This window comes from Cryptomeria japonica, chromosome 5 (assembly GCF_030272615.1).
Source record: "Cryptomeria japonica chromosome 5, Sugi_1.0, whole genome shotgun sequence".
NCBI classification, from domain to species: Eukaryota; Viridiplantae; Streptophyta; class Pinopsida; order Cupressales; family Cupressaceae; genus Cryptomeria; species Cryptomeria japonica.
Genome location: NC_081409.1, coordinates 787,066,106 through 787,079,560, shown reverse-complemented (window position 1 = coordinate 787,079,560; position 13,455 = coordinate 787,066,106). Strand labels below are relative to the sequence as shown.

The 13,455-nt window shown below is 35.9% G+C and overlaps 1 protein-coding gene across 10 annotated transcripts in view; it reads right to left on the bottom strand.

Annotated features, from left to right (window-relative positions):
- Window positions 1-1,089: 1,089 nt before the first annotated feature.
- Window positions 1,090-13,455, bottom strand: part of LOC131049198 (uncharacterized) — a 31,691-nt gene continuing 19,325 nt past the window's right edge. For 7 of the 10 annotated variants that reach the window (XM_057983231.2, XM_057983233.2, XM_057983235.2 and 4 more), the window contains one exon: window positions 1,090-1,836. In XM_057983231.2, coding sequence (XP_057839214.1) covers window positions 1,237-1,788 — 552 coding nt within the window. In that variant the 5' untranslated portion in view covers window positions 1,789-1,836 and the 3' untranslated portion in view covers window positions 1,090-1,236. Of the gene's footprint in view, window positions 1,837-3,004; window positions 3,085-13,455 lie in introns of all 10 variants that reach the window. The other 3 variants (XM_057983236.2, XM_057983237.2, XM_057983238.2) reach the window with 1 other exon arrangement.

The following is a 13,455-nucleotide window of genomic DNA, read 5'->3' as shown; positions in this document are numbered from 1 at the left end:
GCATGCAATATTTCTATGAGCTATCAAGACGCACGTGGTCTAACTTTACTGCCAATTTTTTATCCTAATTTTTTACTTGCTAACAACTATTGGCAATCAGATTCTGATATTCCCAAGCATGGTTTGTCTTTTGACATCATGAATGGCATTAGGTCTTTCTTTCCAAATCACAAGAACTTGCCTCCCAGTTGTGAGAAGCCCAACCACAACTTGGCATCGCTAAACAAAGTTGACGTGCAAGTGAAGTCAGTGATAATCAATCTACAGCAGGTCATAGAGAAATGTCTGCACAATGCTTTCTCCTAGCCCCACAAAAAATATCTTTGGTTTGTTCACTAGCCAAGTTAACCCCAAAGCAAGTTGCAGTGGATCTAAGAGAACTATATTTTAAATAAATGATAGAAGACAAGATACTTAACAAGTTAAATAAAGGATGCTTGGCAAGGGAAACCATAAGATATGAGAGTACTTACAGAAGTTGGTTTGAAGCCTAAGAGATCGGGATTTCAGATAATCTCAAAAAATTTAGAAAATGCTAATTCTGCATCTGATCACCATGTATTTGCCCATGTTTCTTAAACATGCTGTGATTGGGTCTAATCCTGGATATTTTCTAAGCAAGCATTTTGTAAGTTAAGATTTAAATGCATAAGCATATATTTCACAACCATGTCATCTTCTGAAATGCCTAAAGAAGTTCACCAAGCCTTCTCTAAAATACATTTGAGAAACAAAGATGTTTTTCAATACCCAAACACACGAAACTCACATAAAGACACGAGGGGTTAGATTGTTTAGAGCAGAAACATTAAATTGTGTACCATTTCTTAACCTTTTTCCTGACAATATCAACATGGGCTCTCACACTAATATTGCAACATTGATCTTTCTTTCTTATCAACGAAGACAATGGGGGAAAAAAATTCCCCTTCTGGTAACTTCAATTCAAGAATAGATGCAAGAAACACAGGCACCAAAGAATACTGTACTTCTCAACAGCTCAACCTACACAAACTGAAAAGAGATGAATTCATGCACAGGAAATGAAAGGACATTTACTACACAAAAGAATAACGACAGGCTTCAAACTAAGTATAAACAATCGATGCAAACCATCAAGTTATTAACATTTCAAACCTTAAGGTATTTCCTGAAACCTCAGTGTTTGAATATACAAGATATCTGTTGTTAGAAGGGAATCCTGTGGCCCTTAAATAAGTTCTTATATGCATTTAATTATAATTCAAAGTTGTTTCCTAAAGGAAAAGAGAAAAGTTCCCTTACAGGAGAGAACTCAACCAGACCAATATCAAAAATATGTCCACTTATGGGCAGTTTCAAATCACGTAGGATACAAAAAGCTTCAGCCATGCGATTCCTTGGGACATCTTGTGCAACAGAGCAATGAGGAACCCAGCTATCTGGCTGGTAAATATCGCTTACTTCAATCCCTTCTCTTTTCAACAGGTCACAGAGTTCACTGTGAAATGTAAGGATAGAGAGTGAAGGAGTTGGTGTTAAGAATAAGACATTCTCCTCTGTTGAGAAACTCCCCACTGCAGAAAGTGTCAATGCCAAAGGTTCTTGCTTGGCTGCAAAATTCTTTATGATATTCTGTAGTTTTGAAGGGTCTAAAATAGGGCTTGAAAATAGTGTGATGTGAGGACGAGCTTCAATTTCAATTAATTGAGTGCTGATTTGTCTTCTAGCCAGAACATTCCATGCTTTGAGCACCTGATTCTCAAGTGCTGGATCAAAATAAAGCTCAACTGCAAAGCCTTGAGACATTTTTGATCCCAGAACACTTGAAAGGTAAATCAATAGCCCTTACCAAATCTGCATTTAGACATTTCCATTCATTGCTCAGTAAACAAAACAAATTAACTTCCCAATTACTAGATGCAATTTATTTATCCATTTATATTACCATCCCAATTACTGAAAGCAATGTCCTTATCCCTTTCCTTTAATGAAGCCTTCAGTCATTAAATAGTAAAATACCTTCAATTTACCATGCAATTCAACAAATTAAGCAGACCCAAACCAAAACAGCCAACTACTAACCTAACATTGAAATGACGCACCACCAATTTTAGCTTTACAAAGATAGAATATATTGCAACTTGCAAAAGGAAGTGTGTCAAAGTGAGCATTTGAACCAATACTGGCTCAGATACCGGTTCTCCCCTATTTTGGCTGGGTCCTGGTCCTGGTCCGTGCCCGGTCCTGGTCCTGGTCCGGTTCACTCTGGGTCCCACCTGGGTCCTGCCCAGGCGGCTGGGTTCCCTGTGGGTCCTGCATGCCTGGGCAGGACCCGGGTGGGACCCAGGGCGAACCCAGGAGGACCCGGGTGAACCAAGGAGGACCCGGGTGAACCCAAGCCCGTGGGTTCCCAAAAACGGGGCCCACGGGTTAGCAAGCATTTAAAAACAATAAAAAAACAATATTTTTAATCATATTCATAATTTGCAAAAAAGATAATATTCAAGTTTCAAGTTTCAAAATGTGAAAATGTCATGACACAATAAAGTATAAAGTAAAACATTCAAATTACAAGCCATCTATGGGATTTAAATTCCATATTCATCTTCATCTGAAGCATCCAACCCAAGCCATTAATTCAGAATATTTATTGGCATTGGCAATTATGGATTTATGATTTATCTGTTATCATCTATGTATCATTGTATGGGAAAGTTACATTGTATGTTTGATGTTTCATATTTGTATGTTTGAACTGTGAACATATATAATTTTGATGTTTGAAGTTTGAACATATATATATATATATATATATTAAAAAAAATTAAAATATATATATATATATATATGTACGGACGAACCCGTACCCGTACCCAAAAAAATTTTTTTTTTGCCGAATCCGCGAACCCGTACCCGAATCCGAACCCGAATCCGAACCGGAACCGGTAACTTAGAATACTGGAAGACACATTCATAACAAACTACACTGGAGTCTCGATTTTGGGGAAAAAACATGTATTACCTTGTCAAAATTCCAATTATGAAGAAAGAATAACTAAAAATCCTCTTGAATTCTATATTCTCCAATCCAAAAAGTGAAATCTGTAAGTCAAAACCAGAAAGTAAAATCCCACTAAATGAGCGTGTGTTGAAACATAAAATTTAAATTGAAAGTGAACATACTTTAGCAGAACCAACTGAAAACGTCCATTAAGAAGAAGGATTCTTATATCAGGAAAAAAAGAAAAAAAAAATAACAAACAAAAATACAAAATGTCCTCCGAAAACAGAACATAAACTTCAAATTTCAATTAATATTAAGAGAGTAAACAGTTTAAAGTTCTCCCAGCTTTTTATATTTTCACAAAAGAAAAACTGAAAAGAAACATGCATTGAACAACCAATGCTACACAGCACATAAGTAGTCTGATGACAGGGAAAATACCCAGCGGCCCGAGTCCCAATAAAATAGATGAGTTTAGGGGTAAGTCCTGTGTGAACTTTTAATGAACAATAGCTATCAGCTGTGAAATCTTGGCCAAAAATCTTAGGATCTTTATACATGCCCTCTGCACATGGCACTAATTTGGCTTAAAATAAAATAGCACATCTTATTTTATAGGAACTAGTCAAGAAAATATTAGAGAAATGCTGCAGATTTGAAATTTGATTTAAAATGTGCACCATGCCCATCAGTGACACGTAGGCACCAAAAACCTACAGATCAGAAAAGTAGATAAAAGTCTCTGCCTAGATAAAAAATAAGGTCTTCAAGTTTTCAACAGACAACGCCCACACAGAGACAGAGTAAGTAGATTGTAGTTTTCATAAAACATGGGTTTGTAGTGGAGGATCCCTTAACTAACAAATATCAAAAACCCATTAGAAAAACATCTTACATCATACATTAAAGTTACAAACTAGAAAAAGGAAAAACGAAATACCAAATTCAAAACTCATACAACTAATTGAAAAAACTAGAAAAAAGATAAAATAAGATAAGATGACTTTCAAGTTTTCACATACCTAAGGCCAAAGTAGTAAGTAGGCCATCAAAGTTTACTTGTTTGACAGATTGTAACTATGACTTTAGTTCTATATAAATTCCCCAAGCTAAAAGAGTCTTTTAAGAAAAAGAAGCAGATCTCCCGTTGAGGAAGTCGAAGAGTCAGTCTCCATTACAGCCAACTCAAGGTTCTCATAGGAACGTGTGCTGAGTGTCTAGCTTAAGTGCCATTCAATATAACATTGGCCATAAGTTTTGTCAACTTAAAAATTTCAAAGTGAAATGTCTGATCATACAAGTTATGAAGTAAAAAGAGAGGGAAGCAATATGAACGAACTTGAATGGACTATAAAGAAGCCCCCTGCAATTAATCACCATAATAAACACCATGGGAAATCTCTAACCCTTCATTATTTTCCTCAATATCTGAACAATAACAAAAAATTGAAATGGTCACATTCAAAGCCTAATCCAGATCTTCTCTATGAAAACAAACTCTGCCATGGAAACCATGAGGACACATGGGTGAGAATTCTGCATATTGCATTATACAATGGAAAATAATAATATTTTATTTATTACTTATTTGTCAAATTAAATTAGAAATTAGAATTAATATTATTAAATAATTTTATATTTTAAAATTTATAGTATTATCAATAAAGGAATAAACAATTAATATTATTTAATTTTTATTTAGAAAGGGTATTTTTATATATTTCTTAAAAAAATAAGAGGGTATCAAAATTAAAGAAAAAAAAAGTATATTGTTTCTAACACTATCTTTATTGAAAGTCATGCCCTTAAAAAAGTTACGCTAAGTACCTTATCTTACATAAAAAAGGAATAAAGTGTTTTTTAACATTAAAAAAAAAAGTGAAATTATGAAGGGGGTCTAGATATCATGTTAAAGTAATATTCCTCATTGAGGAAGCCTTACTGAATAAAGGCTCTTGATTGCCATGTGTAAAATAAAGAGCATCCCACATAGCAAAGGGAAGAGGGGGTTATACTTGGTATTGAAAAAGACGAGGAAAATATAAATTATTATAACTAGAAAAAAAACAAGGAGCTATGCTGGATGGAAAGAAAGAAAAATCGCTGCACATTTTAATTTTAGAGGCATGTTAGTCCAGTTTTAAGCCTCCAATTCGTTTGGTGAAGTAGAAATCTTTATGAAAGGGAAAACCAAGTAATTGGCTTTTGGAAACAAATATTTAATTGCAACTGGAAATAATAATACTAATCTTATGAATTACATAATGATTGATATGGTACTGATTTTAATACCAACCATACAAGCATCTAAAGTTTATATTTTAGTATCATAAAACATTTCTTGCTGCTGATTATGAACAGCTTATAGCTGCTCAAAATTAAAATAAATAGGCTGGTCTGTTTTATGTTCTCTTAAATTGAGTAAATAGGCTAAATATTCAGGCCTGAATTGAACAATAGCTGAATAAAAGATTTGTATATGCTGTTGTGAAACTTAGTGGCCATTATGATAAATTGTTGCTTATAGATAGGCTATAATTTGATACCTAAAAATTGTAAGAAAACAGAAATTTTACAGGAAGGTTTGAAAAACGATGGTCATAAACTTTCACATAAGGATAGTATTAAACAGTAGCCATAGAAGAGTTCATGACCAACATTATGTCCTGTAATTTATGCATTCATTACAACAATATGTTCCATAGATTATGCATCCATTACAGCACTGTCCTATACTTTATTAACATTACAAGCACTATGTTCTGTAATTTATCCATTCATTACCAGCACTATGTCTTGGAATTTTTGCATTCATTACCAACATTATATCCTACAAATTATGCACCCATAATCAGCATTATATCCTACAAAATGTGTGTTCACGACCAGCAATTCATGCAAGTCTTGACCAGCATTATAATCTATAAATTATCAAATGAAATTTATAGCACACAAATTGTTTAAAAATTATCATTGGTTACCTGTAAACAAGCAAAGAGGAATTAATTACACCTAAGTGTAACTTCTCCACTAATGGCTAGTGGATTTGCCATTATTACTTAAATAAGAATGATAACTTGTTTAGACTATTGAACAATAAACAAAGAATCTAAGTAATAACAATGTAATGAGAAGTGTCTTAATTCCCTAGACTCTTGGGCTGAGCCATATGGTCTTGCATAATGATAGTCTTATGTAACTATAATCTATATAAAGGACATGTGTTAAAAGTGTTAAGGGACTACCAAGTTGGACTTGAGGGAATAAATAAGAATTACAAATAAATGCTTTGGCTGAAACAGTAAATTCAAATAATTAGGGAAAAGATTGTTTGAATTCAATTGAGTCACTCCATGGGTAAAGAGGCATGTGCATAGATATTTGTCTAGGAAACATTAAATGGTTGCATGTGTCAGTCATTCCATGGTTGAACAAATTTCCACAAATATTGGCCATGGATACCTAAACTCCTCCTAATGGGTCGAGCTCCTCTTGTGGAGTAGCACAGGAAAGTCTATGCTTCGTTGTAGGGTGGAAATCGTTTCAATGATGCTCTCTCTCTCTCTCTCTCTCTCTCTCTCTCTCTCTCTCTCCCCTGCTTCAAATTAACAAAGAAAGGATGGAAGAGGTTTGGTATACAATGAGTAATGTCCCTTTTTTTAAATAGGATTTAATAATAAATAATAATAATAAATTAAATATAAAAATTAAAAATAATAATATAATATAATTAAAATTTAATTAAGTTTAATGAATGGTCAAAAGGAAAGAAATGAAGTGTTATGACTATTTTTAGGATTAAGGTATAAAGGCAAGATCATTCTATGAGAAAAGGACATGAGGAAAGCAATCAATCAATTTGGAAATAAATGATTATTCTCAAAAGATAACAATTAAGGAGGACTTATTCTGACTCTTTCAAAAGGCAAAAATAATGAAAGGTTGTGACTCCTCAAGAATAAGATATAAAAGGGAGATCATTTCCTTGTGAGGAGATCATCAAGCAAGGAATAAATAAATTAAAAATTGGGAATGAAAGAAATCAATTTGAAAATAAATTAATTATTCTCAAAGGAGCAACAAAGGGCAGTGACTAATTTCTTGTGAAGGGTGGTGAATCATTACTTGTGAAGGATGGTGACTCCTTCAAGAAATGGCTAAAAAGTGGCAAATCATTTCATTAAGAGAATCATTGAATGAATCATCAATTATAAAGGAAACGAGCATTTAATCAATAAATGGGGAATAAACATTATGTGACTTTGCAAGTAAATTAAATTATGTTTTCAAGAGTAGTGATGGTGTGACTCTTCCGTAAAAAAGATACATATATATGGAGATAATTCCAAGCAAACATCAATACATCATCACAAATTAATGCATCAAGAAATCATGCAATCTAACAATCAGCAAAGATCAACCAAACAATGATCAAATCCACATGAATCATCAAATCATCTTAGGATCAAGAAAACAAACAATTCAGCAATCAAGCAAATCAATCAATCATTCAACATCAACTACTCAAGCATTAACCACTCAAGCATCAAACCATTCAAACATCAAGCATCCAAGGAACTCAATCAACTCTGAGGATAAATTCAGAACAGCAGGACAAAAATCAATTAACAATCAATCATGCATCAATCTATAATTCAATTCATCAATTTAAGGCAGAATTCCAGAAATACACTCAGCAATACTTATAATTTCAGAAATTCATTCAAGAATCATTCCAAAGAACATTTAAATATTATTCAAAGGATTGATTGTCAATCCATCAAAATATTATTCAGAAACAAAAATGTCATTTTCTTGGAACTATCCAAAAGGAAAGAAAATGACATATTTGTTTCCCCCCTTGGCAGCAACTCATGACATATATCATGAATGATGCTTGTAACATCCATATATTAGCTGTAGAACTCCTTTTACGCTGCTGGTTTTTCCCCTTTTATCTTGCAATGCAAGCCTTTTATGGAATTATACTGGAAAATAAACCATACTTTGCCCTTACTAAGCTGTTTGACATTTTGCAAGCTGACATCAGTTTTCTTTGTATTGGGTGCTAGTCATCTAATGTATGTATAGTTCTACTACTCATTAAAAAGCATGGCCAGATCATTCAATTTTTCAACCCCTTAGCTCCTAGGACCAAGTTAATTTCTGAAACTTTGAAACCTTTGAACCTCCCTTTGCACAACATGATAATGTAATTGACCATCAGTACCTGAAATAATCCCACTGTAGACATCATGTGGTTCATAATCTCATTCACTACAGTTTCCTATAGAAAAGAAACCAAAAATGCCAGCATAATTTCATATAGTAACAACAGGTAATTGGATACAATAATGAATTTTGGAAGTATTTTGGTTATTAAGGATGATGTTACACAATGATGTCTGTTCTGTTCGTGCCTGCAACTGCAGGATTACAGCCCAATAGGAATCATTTTAAGCACCAGAAATTTGATTTCATCTATAAATCTTCTCAATATTAGGCAAGTCACAAATGAAGGAAGGAGAAGGTAGATTATTGCAAAGCAAAGGTTGTTGTCATGGTAGAGAATCTCTTTTGCCCACTCTATAAACAGCAAACTGACGAACAAACAAGGATTCATTACGTGGAGTCACAAAATGGTGGGCCATGTAGAATTACTAGACTCAGGTGGGGTTGAAGCTGCCTTGCTTTATATTTCTATTTATCTTTCTGGCAGGGTCACCATTTTTTTGGCCTGGTACTAGCTATACATGTGCTTCTGTTCAAAATCTGAATCTGTTACATACCAGCTAACTAAAAAACATAGCATGCAGTTTGAACACTTTTTTCATTGTGAACTTTTATTAGACAGGTTGCTTTTTAAATATAGTTTATTCAGTCGCCTGCGGTTTTTCATAATTAGATAATTCGTTCAGTTTTCTTCCTTTTTTTTAAAAAAAAGGGTAAAAACTTATTCAACTCAAAGCAAGAAGTACAAAACAGAAGGCCAAAAATACAGCAAAATACAACCTACAAACAGCAAGAAGAGGCTCCGAAAGGAACCCCACAAAAAGAACAACTACATATTCCTGTCCTTCATGATTAATTTTTCCAAAGTCTCAAAAAACTATAAGGACAAGAACCCCCAGTCACCCACATCCCACCCCTCTAAGTTCTCAAAAGCCCATTTAGCCAGGCAATCCACCACTCTATTCCGTTCTCTAGATATGACAGAAAGAAATATATTCCAAAGAGTAGCACAGATTCAGAATCTGCTTAGCCACTAAGGCTAATTGCCAGTTGACACCATCTGACCGTTGTTCATTCAACATATCCATCACAATCTGTAAATCAGAATCACAAATAATCTTCTTCCAACCAAGGGAACACCCTCTCTCAGCTCCATGAAGAATAGCTAGAGCCTCCATAAGATTATTGAAATGCTGCCCTCCATCACTGCCCCTACCAATGCCACAAATTTCCACATGTCCAGGATTCCCCCTGAAAGAACCATCAGTATTCACCTTCAAAACTCCCTCAGGAGGAGGAAGCCACCAACCCTCCCGATGAATCTTCTACTTGGCCTATTGAGATCATATACCTACAAAAATGTCAGACCGCTGTCAACCAAATTCAAATTCCATAAACAGAGAAGTCACTAGGATCCACTGTCACAGAAAGGTCACATTTTGTTGAACTAGTCTCCTAGAGCCTGCTATTGATCTTTCGATACAAATGAACCCCTGCCATCTTAGAGTCTTGAAAGATCCTTCGGTTCCTTTCTAACCAAAGATTCCAAATAATCAAAGTGGTGCCAATAACCCAAGCAACCTGAAGAAACGATGACTATAGAAGTAGCATGAACACAAGCATGATTCCACGCCTCCCACTAAAGGTGCCGAATCTCCCTAGAGCAAGGTCATTGAAAGAACAGATGTGAAGTGCATTCTTCACTATTATTACAAAGAACACAAATAGGCAGGCCTTGGAAACCTCTCTTTCACAATTTCTCCCAAGTGAGGCACTTATTTTGGACCACCAACCATAGGAAAAACTTAAATTTTGGCCAAGAGAGTTTCTGCAACACTTGCTTCCACCAAGGCACGCCAACCCTACCTTAAAGTTGTCTATCCAACTCCAGATAACTCGAGGCAACAATAAATTTTCCCTTCGGATCAAAGCCCCATGCCAAAGAATCCCCCCTTAAGAGAACTGCACAGTCTACCAGCCAAGATTCTAGCTAGCTCTTGCTGATCCTCCATGGTACCACCCAGCGGCCACTCCTAAGGATCCTTTCAACAAGTCACCTCCACTTGACCCATAGCTTTAATAGTTTTAAAATCCTCCACCTTACTCCAACCAGCTTCAGTAAAAATGTTACAAAGAGACTGAAGATGGGGAAACATTGAAATAATAGGGGGATGACCGTCCCAAGAATCATACCACAAAAGGGCTTCAGAGCCCTTATTACAAATCCAAAATAGACCATCCTTCATGAGCTTCACCCCTCTTTTGAGAGTGTCTCAAATCATAGATCCCTTACTCACAAGGCTGCAATGAGGCACATTAAAGCTATTCACTCTGCTAAGGTACTTATGAGTAAGAATTCTAGCCCAATCCTAATCCTAGCAAGTACACCACCGCCAATATAATTTGGCAATTAAAACCTAACTAATCAGGTCAACAAGTCGAAGCCCAAGATCACCCTCTTGCTTAGGCCTATATATTGAATCCCACCTGACCAGGCTCCACTTCAAAGAGAGAAATTGGCAGGCAAGAGCATCAAACTCCTTAAAAAAACTTGAAGGGGCAACCTGCACAAAGCATTTGTAAATAGGAGGAGCTTGCACCACCGATTTCAAAAGAGACTCTCCCAGTAAACGAAAGTCATTTACAAGTCCAATGGCAACCTTCTTGTGAAACTTATCCAGAACCTCCTACCAAGACTACTTGCTTTGAGATCCCGTAACAATAAGAATCCCAAGATAAACTAAAGGAAGAGAACCAATTTGAAATCTAAGAATTTGAGTAAACTACTTTGAATAAGTCAATGGGGGTATTAAAGCTTCTCCGAGGCAGCCAAATAAATGTCCAAAGTTCTCATAAAACTCATTGCTTCGATGATTCTGGCCATGCCCATCAAGGCAGTATCATCAACAAATTGTAGGTGAGAACAAGGTGGCAAGCTATCGCTCCAGCTCCAACCTTGAATCAAGCCTTGTCTAACTTGAGACTTAATAAATCTACCCAGCCCTTTAGCCATTATAGTAAATAGATAAGGAGAAAGAGGAACCCTTGCCGAAGACCCCTAGAAGCACTGAACAACTCAGACAACTCACTGTTAATAAGAACTGAAAAGGATGTAGACCTAACACAGCTCACAATCCAATTAATCCAATCACCCCAAATCCAAAAGCCAGAAGAACCTTATGTAAGAATGTCCATCTGACTTTGTCAAAAGTTTTTGCCATGTCAAGTTTGATGAAAATGGCCTTCTCCTTAGAGGTTGCCATGGAGTGAATGGCCTCCACAACAATCACAATCCCATCAATAATTTGTCTACCAACAACAAATCTCCCTACTCACAGAGATCAAAGCTTTGAGGCACGGTACGAGTCTTTCAACAATCTGTTTAGTGATAACTTTATAAACCACATTACAGAGAGCAACGGGTCTAAAATGATCTAGACAATTTGCACCATCTTTTTTAGGGATAAGAGCCAAAAAAGTAGAATTCATAGCTTTTAACATTTGCTTATTTCTATGTGACTCTTGAAGCACTTCTAAAAGATCCAATTTGATAACCTCCCAAAACTCCTGAAAGAAATTAATTGGAAAGCCATCAGGCCCTAGAGCTTTTCCTTTTTTCATATGAAACACAACCTCCTCTAGTTCCTACAACGAAATGAGATGGATGAGAGCCCCATTCATCTCATTAGAAATCAAAGATGGAATGCAATTCAAAATAGAGATTTCCTCTTCATTTGTCAAGGGGAGTCCTCAATGAACAATGCGAAGAAATACTGAGAAGCCTCCTAAGAAATCTCTGCCATTGACGATAGTTGAACTCCTTCTAAGGACACGAGAACTAATAAGATTACCATTTCTTCTAGCTTTAACAGAATTGTGAAAAAAGGTAATATTCCTATTCCCTTCCTAAAGATAATCAATACAAGACTTGTTTCCAAAAAATCTCTTCAAAAGCTCCCATTCCTCTAGCTCCTTACTAGTTGCAGTCTCTTCTCTACTTAGATCCAAGGTTAGTCCCTCATCCCGAATCAAGCGAGTGATAGTATCCAAACGAGCTTGAGTTGACATTTTATTGAAATGAACGTTTTCAAAGCATTGCCCATTCCACTTCTTGAGCTTATACTTCACATATTGCAATCATTTAGCAAAGGAATACATAGTCCTACCATAAGCAGGCTTCCCTTCATGCCACCATTAAGTCTCGGCAAGAAATATCTCACAACCACAAGCTGAAACTTGGAAAGAGGAGTTTTTTGATGTCTTGAAAGAAATAGTTGAGAGCTTGATCAGCCAATGATCAGAACCTTGCCAATCCAAAATCTCCAAGCTAGTAGTCCACCTATCCCCCATCTAGTAGCAAGAGACAAGGAATCTGTTGAGGCTCTCTCAAATAGCATCTTTCGTTATTGCAAGTGAAGGTACCATTATTTGGCTTCACATTAATTAAATTCAAAAGATCAATATTATCCCTACGAAGATCAGAAAATAAATAGTCTGACTATGCCCCCTCTTTTTTCCTCCAAGCTAGAAACCGCATTAAAATCACCAGCCACAATCTAATGAATAAAGGGCACAGAGATTGAACAAATCTAATGTGAGACCTGTTGTGACGTTTTCACACATCACCCCATTGCAAATGGGGACCCCCTACTTTTTAGGCCCTCTCGGTCTTTTGACTTGCGTTTTTGGGGTCTTTTCGCAGCAGTCTTGCTTGTCTCTCTGCTTTGCAAGTGTTTGGGGGTCATATTGGTCAAGTCTGCCTTTCGTTTGAGCAAATTCGGCTAAGCCTAGGGCCTGTTTTGTCTTGTTTTTGGGTTTATGCCTTTTATCCTAGATTTTAGGGGTTTCTGTTAGGGTTTTGGGAAAACCGAACATACGACTGGAATCAAGACCCTTCAAGGGACCTCCTAGTAAAATTTGAGCCCAAACAGAGCAACTTTCTATTTTTAGAAAGTCTCTATTTTTTAGGGATTTTTCCAAGTCCCAGAATGTTGTCATTTTGCCAAAAATCAAACTTACTATTTTTAGTAAGTTTCTATTTATAGTAAGTCATTCCTGCACCCTGTGTAGGGGTCTAACGCTGTGTTGACGTGTATTTTGTACACTATCAAACACAGAATAAAATACCCAAGGGTACCTTATCCTCTCTTGAGTAAAGCCTCTGATTGCTGAAGATATCGCAAAAAAGGATCAATCAGGATGACTCCAAGGTTCTTCGATGTAGGATCTCTACGTGT